At 64.5% G+C, this 13909-nt stretch overlaps 1 protein-coding gene across 1 annotated transcript in view; it reads right to left on the bottom strand.

Annotated features, from left to right (window-relative positions):
- Positions 1-1580: 1580 nt before the first annotated feature.
- PARVB (parvin beta) overlaps positions 1581-13909 on the bottom strand; it is a 73862-nt gene continuing 61533 nt past the window's right edge. Inside the window, exons 9-13 of the mRNA XM_080662951.1 lie at positions 11049-11110; positions 7929-7997; positions 5891-5992; positions 5439-5511; positions 1581-4186 (exon numbers count right to left, since the gene is read on the bottom strand). Of these exons, the coding sequence (XP_080519077.1) occupies positions 4110-4186; positions 5439-5511; positions 5891-5992; positions 7929-7997; positions 11049-11110 (383 nt within the window). The 3' untranslated portion in view covers positions 1581-4109. The remainder of the gene's footprint in view (positions 4187-5438; positions 5512-5890; positions 5993-7928; positions 7998-11048; positions 11111-13909) is intronic.

Genomic DNA, 13909 nt, shown 5'->3' with positions numbered 1-13909 from the left:
ACGGGGGATTTGGCGTGCAGGGCCCGCCCCCGCTCCTGTGGACCTGAAGCCCGACCTTCTCCCTCTTCCTCCTCCAGAAGGTCCTCAATGCCCCCCGCTCCCCCCACACACACACACACACTCACACACACACATCTCCCTCTCCTTCGGCCACCCGGGCCTCCTTCACCCAGTTAACCCTATGAATCACCCGCATGCTCAGCTCTCTCTGGGGCTCTGGGCAGTGGCCTGGCTAGGTCACGGGCCACTGGACACTGGGCGAAGGTCCCCTGACCAGGACTGACCCCACGACCCCTGGCAGGTTCGGTGCCGTTGCTGCCTGAGAGAGCCCAGGACGCTTTGTCCTATCAGCTAGTCGGTAGTCCCACCCAATAAAAGCGCCGGCAGGCAGGCTGGCCTGGGCCCACCGTCTGTCTCAGCACAACAGACATCTGGGCCGGGACGCGGCTGGGGGAGAGGAATGTGCCCTGCGGGCTGCAGGGTGCTTATCAGCAGCCCAGGGACACCCCCTCCCCCAGCGCGACACCCACTGACCCCAGACATCGCCCGTATCCTGATTTTTTTTTAAATATATTTTATTGATATTTCACAGAGAGGAAGGGAGAGGGATAGAGAGCCAGAAACATCGATGAGAGAGAGACATTGATCAGCTGCCTCCTGCACACCTCCCACTGAGGATGTGCCCGCAACCAAGGTACATGCCCTTGACCGGAATCGAACCCGGGACCTTTCAGTCCGCAGGCCGACGCTCTATCCACTGAACCAAACCGGTTTCGGCCGCCCGTATCCTGATTTAAGGGAGGGGTCAGGGAGGGGTCAGGGAGAGGGTGGGTTCCTTTAAGCACCAGCAGGTCCCACGGGAGCAGAGCCCAGGCCCTCCCAGCAGGTTGTAATTTAGTCGTTTTAGGCGGCGCTGCGGCCCAGCTCCCAGGTGGCCGTTCTCCGTGGCCAGGGTTTTAACATCCCAGGGACGGGTGACGCCTCCGTGACGTCCGCTGGGGAGGCTGGCAGCAGGGCCAGGTGAGCGTGAAGATGTGGCCACCATCAGGGTCACCGAGGCAGCAGCCTCTCCTCCGGCCTGTGCCACTGGCCGCCAGCCACTCCTGTCCTGGTCTGGAACTGGGGCTGGGGGTGGGGTGTCTGGGGTTGGGGTGCCCACCCCACTCCATGCTTCACGATCACTCATCCACAGCTGTGATTGCCCCCGTTCCCAGCGGCTCCCGCCCATGACACCCCGGGCCTCAGCCCACCGGGGCCCCAGCCCCACACAGCGCTGTGTGCTGGCTCCGCACCACCTCCTGTCCCACTGCGGGCGCCAGGTGCCGGGGGAGCGGCGCTGGGAGGGGATCGTGTGGCCCGGTGCCGGCACTGGGCAGGCACCACCGATAGCCGCCCAACAGAGGCAGCGACAGCCGTGACAGGGTTCTTTCTCGGAAAAAATCCCAGCGGCTTGTTCCCATCACACCGCGTTCTCCTCACGCCGCCGGCTTCGGAGCCGCGGGGCACGCGGGCCCTCAGCACACCGGGAAGCTGTCAGCTTCCTGCAGTCGCGGGCGGGCAGGTCAACAACACAGCAGGGTTTGAGTGGCTTTTATTTAATATCCAGAAATCCAAAGTAAACAGTGCTTAAAACGATTTATAAAGACAATAAAACACTGGCACACGGGGCGGGGGGGGGGGCGGGGGGGGGCGGGGGGGCGGAGGAAGGGTCCCGTTGCTTTAAAACAGCACAGCTCTGTCACATCCAACTGGGACGCAGGGCACACACTGGCTCTCGCTTGCATAATCCCTGTGGTTGTTAAAGGGGAACAGAGCAGGCGCCCGAGGCCAGGGGTGGGGGAGGGTCAAAGACACCCCGGAGCGCGGGACAAAGGCGCATTTCCCCGGGGCCTGGAGAGCGGTCTGGGGGTCACTGGGTTCCTGTGATGAGAGCCCCTCTACAGAGAAACACAGCTCCCTGGACATGTGCACCGCCAGAAGACACCCAGCTTCTCTGACCCTGAGCTCACCCTTCTTGTTCTGATTGATTTTCAGGGAGAGAGGAAGGGAGTGGGAGAGAGAGAGAAACATCAACGTGAGAACAACACACCCATCAGCTGCCTCCTGCACGCCCCCTACTGGGGATCGAACCCTGATGGGGAGCCACACCTGGGACCTGTTGGTGCAGGGGACGATGCCCACACAACCGAGCCACACGGGCCAGGGCCACCTGACCTCTGCCTGGGACTGGCCCCCGGTGCACCCGTCCAGGCCACGCTGTGAGTTCTGATTCACACTGGGAAGTGGAACAAGAAAATGACATGGTGCAGCCGGTGGGGGTCCTCGGCAGGTGTGCGTAAGGCACCCCCACACCTTTGAACCAACTCGGGAAAATAATTCGGACGAAATATCACACCCTCCCCGGACACCATGGGCCCCGACAGTCAGCACGTGAGGCCGTCCCCCGGGGAGTCAGTTCCCCGTCTCACTATTCCTTTCCCTCTCCCACCTGGCCTGGGCGTGGGCCCAGGAACCCGCAGAGCTGCCCACCCGGGCAGGCCATCCCAAGGCCTGCCTCCTTGGTCTCCTCCCCGCAGGGCCCCGGGGACGGGTGAGCACACCAGGTGAGTGGGCCTCCTGCCCCAGGGGCTGCAATGAAGGTGGCACCGACCATCCCAGCTCAGCCACGTGCCAGTCCCGCCCTGCAATGCCGGGCATCCCGCAGGAGACGACCCAATGCCATCTTCATTGTTCCTTTCCCCCGCAGGCAGCCACCTCCATCACCGCGCTCTGACCCCATCCAGCCTGCATGCAGCCGGCCGAGAGGGATACTACCCCCTTTTCCAAATCTTGAGCAGGGACAGCCATCTGAACAGGAGCCATGTTCTCCACAGCCTGTCTCCTGCGGGAAGGCGACCATCAAAGAGAAGGGGCGAGCAGGCTGATTGCAGGGGCCTCCCTGGGGTTCGCACCCACATCATAAACCCCAGCTGGGGCGCTGGGGACCGAGGTTTGGGGGCTGAACCCCAGCGGGTGCCTCCCCATCTCTCCCCTGCGCCACGGGGAGCACGGGGGTGGGCAGCACGGAGGTGAGTGAGCAGCATCTCCTGCAGGTGCCCCAGGGGAGGTGCCAAGACTCCTGGATCGAGAGGAAAGCCTGGCTCCCTCTAGGAGGGGCTGCCGTGGCCCCCCAGAACCCACTGGGGCCCTAACCCCCGGGGCCTCAGAAAGGACCACCTGAGGTGATGCCGGTGAAATTAGGTCACATGGCTGGGTGTAGCCCAACATGACTAGTGTCCTTGTACGGAGTGATCAGGGCACGCACACACACAGAGGGACGCCCGGGCGGACCATGGGGAGGACAGGGGTCTGCAGGCCAAGGAGGGAGGCTCCGAAGGAACCGACGCTGCCCACCGGGCTCTCGGCTTCCGGGCCGGAGCCGAGAGGATAAACTCTGTCGTCTGAGCTGCCCAGGCTGCGGCTCCGTCGCGGCGCCCTGAGCGAGGGGATACGCCTGCTTTTGACATTTCTAAACGGCATCCGCTCTCAGAGGGCCCTGAGGTGGGTGATCGGCGGACCCGCTCCCACCTGCCCACCGGCACAGACACAGAGGCACCCCCTGGGCGGGGCCCCTCCCTGGGCGGCGGGCGGCGAGGCATCTGGACCTTAGAAGTTTGTGCGAAAACGAGATGAACACAACGGAGTGGCCACGAAGCAGGAACGTGTGGGGGGCCATTCCTGCCACAGCAAAGGCTTCTGGGACTTGATGGAGTTTTTAAAAACTGCAAAACGCTTTTTACTAAGAAGGCCTCGTTCCGAGGAGAGCGCTCCCGGGAGGTCCCGCCAGGATGGCCGAGCCGCCGGGCCTCTCGGACGACGGCTGTGACCCCTAATGGTGCCGTCAGGTGGAACGCGGGCAGCCCTCCCGCGGGCTGAGGGGCCTGGGTTCCGGCGTTTTTCCTTTTCATCCTTTTCGTCGTCTGATCCAGGCCGACGGCCGCTGACTCAGCCGGGAGCCCAGAGAAGCGAGGCCTCAGGGGCAGGAGGTCGGGGCAACAACCCCAGAGGGTGGGGGTGGGGGAGTAGGGAGAGACGTGGGCTGGTGGGGAGCACAGGGCCGCCGCCGCGAGTCACTCTGCGTTCTTGTACTTGTTGAACAGGTTGTAAAGGACCCGCAGGGTGGACTTGAGGTCCAGGCTCACCACGTCTGCAGAGGAAACAGGGCGCGTTACGGGGACGCACCTGGGCCTGGCGCCGGGGGCCTGGGCCACGCGTGGCTGCAGCAGAGCATCATCCGGGCCGCTCTGGGCAGTGCATCCCAGACACACGTCTCCCGCGGGCCCCCGGGAGCCACCTGAGCGATGAGCCCTGGGGTGGCCAGCACAGGTGCCCCTCCGTCCCCTTAGGATGTGCATGGGGACTAGTGTGACGACCAGGGGCATCTGCGTGGAGTGGGGTCTACAGCAGCTCAGGACACTTGCTGGGGACCACACACCGCAGGCTCACCTGCGCCAGGACCACGGGTGCCGCGGGGCCGGGCCCCCTGGGGCGGGAAGGTGGCAGCTGCCGTCCCACCCCTGAAGTTGGGCGTGTGGTGTGGCCTGCCCAGGACACTGGGGCATGTCAGCTCCCTCCGGGCCCAGGCGGCGGGGGGCTGCGGTGGGGGAAGGGCACCGGGTTCTGGCCCTCACATACGCTGTGACCTCAGACAAGTGCCTGGGCCCCGGGGGCGGGGGCTGTGGTTCATGGATCACAGGTCAGCATTCCTGTCCCTGGATGGGCGTCGAGAGAGGAATGAACACATCCCGCCCAGAGCTCATGCTGGGCCGAGGACAGCGGTTCTCAAAGCGGGTTCCCGGACCCGGGGCACTGGCGTCACCTGGGACTTGTTACAAATGGGACTTGTCGGGCCATCCCACAGCCCCGTGTCGGAATCTGTTCTTGGAGAAGCCTTCTGGGATTCAGACGCTCCCTCGAGGCGGAGAACCCGGAGTCGGCCACCGGACACAGCGGCCGGGAAGGGGCAGCGAGGGGGCCTCCCCGGGCCTGGCCTCAGCCCCTCGTGGGGCGTGAACGCGCCACCTCCCTGCTCACGAGCATCGCCGTTCGCTGGCCATCGGGGACACCGCCTGGCAGCCTTTCAGGCAGTAAAGCAAGCCTCTGCTGTGCTTCGGCCATGACGCAAATCCCAGCCCGAGCACCGGCCCTGAGACGCCATTAAACCCTGAGGCCTCTGGGTCACCTGGCTACTGAAGACCGGGCATGGGTGGCTCCGTCAGCGCAGCCCGCCTGGTCCCAAAGCCGGGAGCATGGGGCCACGGGGCATGGACAGCCGGGGTCAGCACAGCGGCCTGTGAGCCACCCGCTCAGAGTCTAACCTCAGAGGGGCCCCCGGCCACCTGGGGGTCTGGCCACCCTTCCCTGCCGCCCGCCTCCCCAGGCACCGGGGCGGGCCTTACCTTCTGGCCGGGCCTTGGGTTTCTGGAGCCCCCCGTCCAGCATCAGCTCAAAGGCGAAGGACACGTTGTGGACCTGCAAGGGTGTGGGGTTAACGCCGGGGCCACGCTGCCCAGCCCACCCGCTGCCCCCACTCTCCTCCAAAAGGACAGAGGGGAGCAAGCGTGGACAGAGTGGTCTCTGCAATGACCAAGGCCCCAGGGCACCCAGCCGTGGTGCCCGCGTGGCATGTACAGGGGACGGGCGGGCAACTGCACCAACATTGACCACGATTATTAAGGACCATCTTGCCGGTGGGAAATGCCCGGGAGAGGACGAGGCGTCGGGTTTCCTTCTTTCACGTGGGCCCTGTCTAACCGCGAGGCCACCTGTGGTGCAGCTTTATGTCTGCAGAATGCGCCTGGTCCCTGAGCGGGCTGCGGGGCACCTGACCGTGTGGCGGAGACGCGCGTACCTTCTGGTCGAAGCTGTCCGGGGTCAGGTAGAAGTTGTGCAGGGGCACGAAGTAGTCCTCCAGCAGGCCCATGAGCAGAACCAGGTACACGCCGTCTGCAAACTACAGCACACACGCGGTGACGCTGTGGACGGCGCACGGAGCGGCACTGCTCCGCGTCCACTCAAAGCGAGGAGCCGGGCCGGCCGGCGGGGCTCAGGGGTTCAGCATGGACCCATGAACCAGGCAGTCAGGGTTGGATTCCCGGTCAGGGCACACGCCCGGGTTGCGGGCTGGATCCGCAGTGTGTGGGGCGTGCAGGAGGCAGCAGATCCATGATTCTCTCTCATCATGGATGTTTCTGTCTCTCTCTCCCTCTCCCTTCGTCTCTGAAATCAATACAAATAGATTGAAAGGGGAAAAAATTACAAACAGCAGTGCAGTGTGATCCAGTGCCATCTAGAAAATACATTTATGGACATAAAATATCTAGAAAAATGTCCATCGCACGGTGACCTAGAGTGACCCCTGGAGAGGACGATGGAGGGACAGAGGGGAGGGAGGAGGGGGGTTTCGACCTGTCAGTTCGTATACGGGCGCTGGGCGTTCCCAGACAGACCCGCCGCCCGCGAGGACTACCCGTGCGTGTGGAGAAAGGTCTGGAACGAGCCCCCGGCACAGATGCCACTGCGGAGGGTTTCCTTTGTCCCGCTTATCTGCAGTCTCAGACTTCCCTACAATGAACCCGAATTACTTTTTTAATTAGAAAAGCAAATGAGAAAAGTTAGAGCGCGGAGTGAATGCAATCAGCGGGCTTCAGAGGATCAGCACCCGGCGGCGGGCCTCGCGGCTCCAGAATCCAGCCGGCTAATCCCGGGGAAATGAGGTTTTGTCTTGGCGCCCGCCGGCTGCGGGAACCGTATCCCACAGCGCTGTTTTCATTTTGAGAGAAAGTGGGGGGGGGGGGGGCCGCTTGAACAGTTCGGAGGTGAGAGATGCCGACCCGCCCCCCGCTCCCCAGTGAAAGCCCACGGATTAGATGCTGCATTCTTACAGCCCGTAAGCCAGACAAGAGCCGTCTCCCAGCCAGCCCTGAGGAAGGGAAGACGCATGCAGGGCTGTGCGCTGTGTGCAGCGGTGCGGCGAGGGCACGCTGCCTGTTTGCAGAATGAATCCTCCCTGTACCTGCATCAGTGCTGCCTCGTGTGGTACCAAACCCCGCAGATGTTACACGCATCGCTAACGACACATCCAACGTGAAAAAGCCCTGGCTTGCAGGTTCGATCCCAGGCCCCGGCCAGGGCCTGTGCAGGAGGCAACCAATCAACGTGTCTCTCCCTCATCAACGTTTCTCTCTCTGTCCCTCCCACTATCTCTAAAAAGCAATGGAAACTATCCTGGGGTGAGGATTAACAACAACAATATATATATATATATATAGTTGAGCCCTCCCACCCAGAACACGGCTTGGGTCAGTATTAAAAAGTGTTTGCAGCCCTAACCTGTTTGGCTCAGTGGATAGAGCGTCAGCATGTGGACTCAAGGGTCCCAGGTTCGATTCCGGTCAAGGGCATGTACCTTGGTTGCGGGCACATCCCCAGTGGGGGGTGTGCAGGAGGCAGCTGATCGATGTTTCTCTCTCATTGATGTTTCTAACTCTCTATCTCTCTCACTTTCTCTCTGTAAAAAAAAGTCAATAAAAAATTTTTTTTTAAAAAAGTGTTTGCAGGGTCACCAGCCCTGCCCTGCCTCTGCCGGGACTTCCGCCTCCAGAACTGGGAGAGACCAGATGTCTGTTGCCTAAACCAGCGGTCGCCAACCTTCCGGACCTCACGGACCACAGGCGCCCGCGGACCACCGTTGGCGACCACTGGTCTAAACCACTCAGTCTGTGGGCTTTGCTCCGAGGGCCCCGGGAGAGAAAGGCGGAGAGGCCTGCGAGACGGCGCGGGCGGCCGGGCTGGCGCTGCAGGTGGGCGTTCCCGCCGGACGAGCTAATGGCAGCTGGTTTGCTCACGGGGCCCCTGGGATCGGAGACTCCCACCCAGAACACACTCACCTGGGTCTCCAGCTCTGTCACCTCCAAATTCAGCTTGTTCAGGTGCTTGTTCACGAATGTGATGAGAGACTGCAGAGGCAAAGGGACGGGGGGAGGGGGGTCTGAGACCAGCTCCCCCGAGGCAAAGGGACAGGGGCTGAGGGACCAGCTCCCGCCCAGGATCAATGGGACAGGGGCTGAGACCAGCTCCCGCCCAGGATCAATGGGACAGGGGCTGAGGGACCAGCTCCCGCCCGGGGTCGATGGGACAGGGGCTGAGGGACCAGCTCCCGCCCAGGATCAATGGGACAGGGGCTGTGGGACCAGCTCCCGCCCAGGATCAATGGGACAGGGGCTGTGGGACCAGCTCCCGCCCAGGATCAATGGGACAGGGGCTGAGACCAGCTCCCGCCCGGGATCAATGGGACAGGGGCTGAGACCAGCTCCCGCCCGGGGTCGATGGGACAGGGGCTGAGGGACCAGCTCCTGCCCGGGGTCGATGGGACAGGGGCTAAGGGACCAGCTCCCGCCCGGGGTCGATGGGACAGGGGCTAAGGGACCAGCTCCTGCCCGGGATCGATGGCACGCATCCGCCCCTGGCTTTGGGAAACACTTCCCTAATCCCCTCTGTTGACTGAAATAAAAATCTCATGTTTAAAACGAAATGTTCTTACAATAACCCCTGGTTTTCATGAGACTGCGCCCCAAACCCTCCCGGCTGAAGAAGGAAACGCATCCCTGATCGCCAAGCCACGGGCTCACGCGCCCACCCAGGCCCCGCAGGACACACCCGCCAGGGGAGGGCACTGGACTTGTAAATGTGCCCTAGGCGTCACCTTGACCATGAAAGATGGAGAGAAAGGCTGCCTGGACCACAGCCTCCCGGCTTCAGGAACGGGTGGGCCAGGCGTGGTCTCGGGAGGCGGGCGTTTGCACACCTGTCCCTGTGAACTTTCTCAGCCACGACACCCAGCTTTCGTGGAAACTCAATCCGCCCCCACCCACCCCGCCCCTGGACGCGAGGTCCTTTCCACATTCCTTCTGCTCGATTTTACGGAGCCACCACCATGTGCCACCCTCTGCTGGGTGCTGGGGACACCGGCCAGCAGGCCAGAGCCCACCCCGCAGGCCCGTGACATAATCCTTCATGCACACACCTAGCAACAGGGACAGCGACGTCGAGACAAGGCCAAGGAGTGGAAGGAGACGGGGATGCTGGTGAGGGGCTCACGGGAGAGGCGCGGGGCTCCCGCCGTGGAGGTGGGGGCCGGGAGGGGGTTTGCGCTGGGCCGGGGGGTGGGGGAGGGTCAGGAGCGGGGGTGGGGAGGCAGAGCAGGCCCCGGCCACACACATGAGTGCGAACCCTTTGGGACCTTCAGGCCGTGGCTGGACGTGGGTGGGATGGGACAGAGTAGGAGGGGTGGCTGGGAAGACCTGGACAGGGGGGCAGGGGCCCCTGCATTAAGTCTGGGTGCAGGGAAGCTCTCACAGCAGCTCTGGGGGAGGGGGGGGAGCTGTCGGCAGATGAAGGGTTTGGTCTTGTTCGGTGCTAAGCGGCCAGTGCCCCAGGGGTCCTCGTGAAGAGCGAGTTCGGATCATTTCTACGGCAGGACAGGAGCTCCGCTTACCTGCCCAGCCGGTCAGTGCGCTCTAGGGACCGAGTGCCGCGTGCCGGGCCCTTGCTGGACGTGGGCACACTTTACCCGGACAGCGAGCGCCCCTGCGAGGCGGCGGCTGCCTCTGTCCTACATGGCAGATGGGGAAACTGAGGCAGGGCACAATGTGGCTCAGCTCACACAGCTGATGAGCGGGGACCCGGATTTCAATCGTCCACCGAACCAGCCCTGGCAGGGCCCTGGGGCCAGGTGTGGCCAGCGCGGGGGTGGCGGGGGGCACTGCCCAGAGGCCCCAGGTCTGTCCCGCATGACGCAAGGATGCCAACGAGGCTCCATGCCGAGGCCAGCGGGATGATCCGCGGCCTTCTGCAAAGCGTGTCCCAGAACTACCTGCAGATCCCACTGCCCCACCTGGACCAGCATTTCCCAAAGGCAGTGCCACAGGTGCGATGTGTTCCACCCCAAGTAAATAGATAAGCAGATCTCAGGACGGACAGATCTCAGGACGGACAAACAAGCTTGGAAAATGCTTCCGGCCAAGCCCTCTTGGAGAATTCCAGGCACGTCAGCCTCTTAAAGCCTCTGACAAGTCCTGCATTAAGAAAGCTGTTTGGCCCTGGCCAGGTGGCTCAGTTAGTTGGAGCGTCGTCCGTGTACCGAAAGATTGCCGGTTAGATTCCCAGTCAGAGCACATGCCGGGGTTATGGGTTCGATCACCAGTTGGGGTGCATATGGAGGGTTGCCGATCAGTGTTTCTCTCTCTCAAATCAATGCTTCTCCCTCTCTCTCTCTCCTTCTCCCTCCCCACCTCTCTCAAACCAATAACGCATATTTAAAACAAAAAAGAGAGAAACGTGTTGCGGAAAGTGTCCTAGACAAAGAGCTCTCTTCTGAGTCACTGGCGACCTCACGGCCAGGTTCCACAGGACGGCAGGAAGCCGTGCGCAGGGACGTCTGCGGGGGCTCAGGTAAGCACGTGCCGCGGGCGAGACGCCATTCCTCCTGGGAGAACAAGCCTTCCTGGCAGGACCCCCCCTCCTGCCCCCGAAGCTCCTTATTCCCCAGCCCCGACTGCAGAGCCTTGGGTTCGAGGGGGTTTTCCACCCGCGGCGTGGCTGATGGTGAGGCCTGTCCTCTGCGCTCCTGTCTGAGGGCCACGGCCACGTCCACGTGCAGAACCTCTGGGCCGAGCCGGCTGTGACGAGCTTCGCAGGAGCGAGGCCAGCAAGAGCCAGCGGCTGACTCGCTTAGAAACATTTCCCACGGAAAGGAAGCCTCGATGGGAGCGCCCTGCCCCGCGGGCCTGGGCGGGGAACGCACCCCACGGACGCGGCAGGTGCGCGGAAAGGTGCCCAGGACGTGGAGACAGAGCTCAAAGCTGCTAATTCTACGGCCTGTCCTTACGTTTTAACCATAGTTACACTCCCACCCACGTGGCAGATGTTTTGAGACGTCACACCTGTCCCACCTTCTTCCCGGCCCGAGCGGGAGCTGTAACAGACGAGGAAGCCCACGATGCGCTTACCTTCTTCACCAGGTTCAGCTTGTCCGGGGCGTGGTCGAACAGCGTGTCGAAGGCGTCCCGCTCTGCGTGGGGGACACGGGGAGAGGGTGAGGCACCGCGTGCTGCTCCGTCCCCGCGCCCTCTGTCCCAGGAAGGGGCGGCGCCCGCCTCAGGACGGGACGGCCACCCCTGCCTGGATGCCTTCAGCTCCTGCAGGGCCGAGAGCAGGCGCCGCGGGGAAGGCGCCCCCGCGGGTCCATCTTCCCACACGACACCCGGCAGCATGGACGGCCGCCCCTCACCGAGGACGGAGGCGTCCTGTCCCACGCTCCCTAACAGTAAATCCTGGGGGTCCGCCGGACACCGCTCCCCGCCGCGGGCCATGGCCGCCCCACACAGCCCCCTCGCCCTCACCTGGGCGCAGCTTCGCAGACCTCCCGCCCCCACTCCGAGCCCCGGGAGCCAGTCTCCCAACCGAGCAGAGAAGCTCTTCAAAGTGCAAATCGGACCCTTTCTTGCGTCCCCCCCAACCCTGTGCAGAATGAAGTCACCAACAGCTTCTCATCCTCTTAAAGTACAGCTCATTCTCCCTCCAGCGGGCCCTCGGGACTCAAAGGGCTCAGCGTCTCTCCCACACACACACACCCCCTCCCTGACTTCACTCCACCAACCAGCTTCCGGGCTCCTAGGCTGTCACCTGCTCGCCACAGGCCTGTGCGCCTGCTGTGCGCCTGCCTCAGCTCCTGCGGGTGCTCACCTCCTGCGGGTGCTCTCGGGCACCACCTCCTGCGGGGCCTTCCTGGCCCGGAGAGAGCAGCCACTGCCCCGGCCCTCCTCTCCCTGGCATGGGCCTCGTGCCCGACCACTGCTTGGGTACGTTTTGCTTTTATCTGTCTGCTCCGCACGGCCGGCTGGACCGCAGGGCCTCGAGGCTGGCACTCTGCCGCTGGTTCCCTGCACTCTCTCCGGCCACCGGGCAACAGGACGGGACAGGACAGAGACCAGGTGGACGCAGGGCCGTGGGGAGCCGCTGGACCCGGCAGGAGGGCTGAGGCCTCCAGGGGGGACGCAGGGCCGTGAGAAACTGCTGGACCCGGCAGGAGGGCTGAGGCCTCCAGGGGGGACACAGGGCCGTGGGGAGCCGCTGGACCCGGCAGGAGGGCTGAGGCCTCCAGGGGGGACGCAGGGCCGTGGGGGAGCAGAAGAGCATTTGGAAGGGCCTGGGGCTCCTGACTTCTGTCCTGAAGGAGCTCCTGTCCCCCCCTGTTTCTGAGGTCAGTAGAGAGCCAGGGCTTAGGCCCAAACCCCAGTGTGGAGTTCTCGGGCTGCAAGCCCAGCGCAGTGGGGTGGGTGGGAAGCTCCTCCGCCAGCCTGGGGGTGGCCAGGAGCCCGGAGCCAGGGCCGGCTCAGGGGTGCTCCTGGACTGTGCGGCCTGAGGGGGCGGGGAGGGGGGGCAGGGGCAATGAGAGAAAAGGCAGGGCTCCTGGAGGAAGCACCCCGGCCCTGCTCCATCCCCTGCCCGCCCCCTGGCCCTGAAAGGAAGGTGCTCGGTGCTCAGAACCCGAGGGCAGGGGCATCCAGGGACAGGGGCATCCAGGGGCAGGGGCATCTAGGGGCAGGGGCACCCAGGGGCAGGGGCACCCAGGGACAGGGGCATCTAGGGGCAGGGGCATCTAGGGGCAGGGGCACCCAGGGGCAGGGGCACCCAGGGGCAGGGGCATCCAGGGGCAGGGGCACCCAGGGACAGGGGCATCCAGGGGCAGGGGCATCCAGGGACAGGGGCATCCAGGGGCAGGGGCATCCAGGGGCAGGGGCACCCAGGGCCAGGGGCACCCAGGGCCAGGGGCACCCAGGGGCAGGGGCACCCAGGGGCAGGGGCACCCAGGGCCAGGGGCACCCAGGGGCAGGGGCACCCAGGGGCAGGGGCATCCAGGGGCAGGGGCACCCAGGGGCAGGGGCACGCAGGGCCAGGGGCACGCAGGGCCAGGGGCACGCAGGGGCAGGGGCACCCAGGGGCAGGGGCATCCAGGGGCAGGGGCACCCAGGGGCAGGGGCATCCAGGGGCAGGGGCACCCAGGGGCAGGGGCATCCAGGGGTAGGGGCACCCAGGGGCAGGGGCATCCAGGGGCAGGGGCACCCAGGGGCAGGGGCACCCAGGGGCAGGGGCACCCAGGGGCAGGGGCATCCAGGGGCAGGGGCACCCAGGGGCAGGGGTACCCAGGGGCAGGGGCATCCAGGGGCAGGGGCACCCAGGGGCAGGGGCACCCAGGGGCAGGGGCACCCAGGGGCAGGGGCACCCAGGGGCAGGAGCGGCTCCCAGCCCTGCCCAGCCCAGGGAGTCTCTTGGTTTAGGGGGAGGAGAGGAGGGGAGAGGCAAAGACAAGGGAGAGAAGGAAGGTGTGTGTGTGATATGTACACACACGAACCTGGGGACGGCGTGTGCCTACGTTGGGGGGGGCGGGGGACACGACCATAAGGCCCAGCGCGCAGAAGCCTTCCTGCCGCAGCGAGCTGTGTTATGAGCGACTAGGACTCACTCGATGAGAGCCGGCGGGGGCTGATCTTCCGGAAGCAAAGCACCAATTCCAGGGCAGGCTGAGAAGCGCGTGGGGGAGCGGCGCTGACGTCAGAGGGTATATTTAGCTGGGCCCCCGCTGGGCTCCCCGAGGCAGGCGAGGGGCATCGCGTCACCACGCCGCCCGCCTTGGCTGCACCACGCGCCTGGCCTTGGCAGCGGACACAGACCCGTGTCAATCCCAGTGGCGACTTCAAGTCCCCTGACTTCAGGCAGGTGGCTCCTCGCACAGGGGGAGCGAACACAGGCCCTCCCCCCCGCGGACCGGGAGGACCAGGCCCGACAGGCGGCCCGTGTCTGCCACGCT

The sequence above is a fragment of the Plecotus auritus genome, assembly GCF_963455305.1.
Source record: "Plecotus auritus genome assembly, chromosome: 3".
In the NCBI taxonomy this organism is placed as follows: Eukaryota; Metazoa; Chordata; class Mammalia; order Chiroptera; family Vespertilionidae; genus Plecotus; species Plecotus auritus.
Note: the sequence above shows the minus strand (reverse complement) of the source record. Positions and strands in the feature narration are given on the sequence as shown.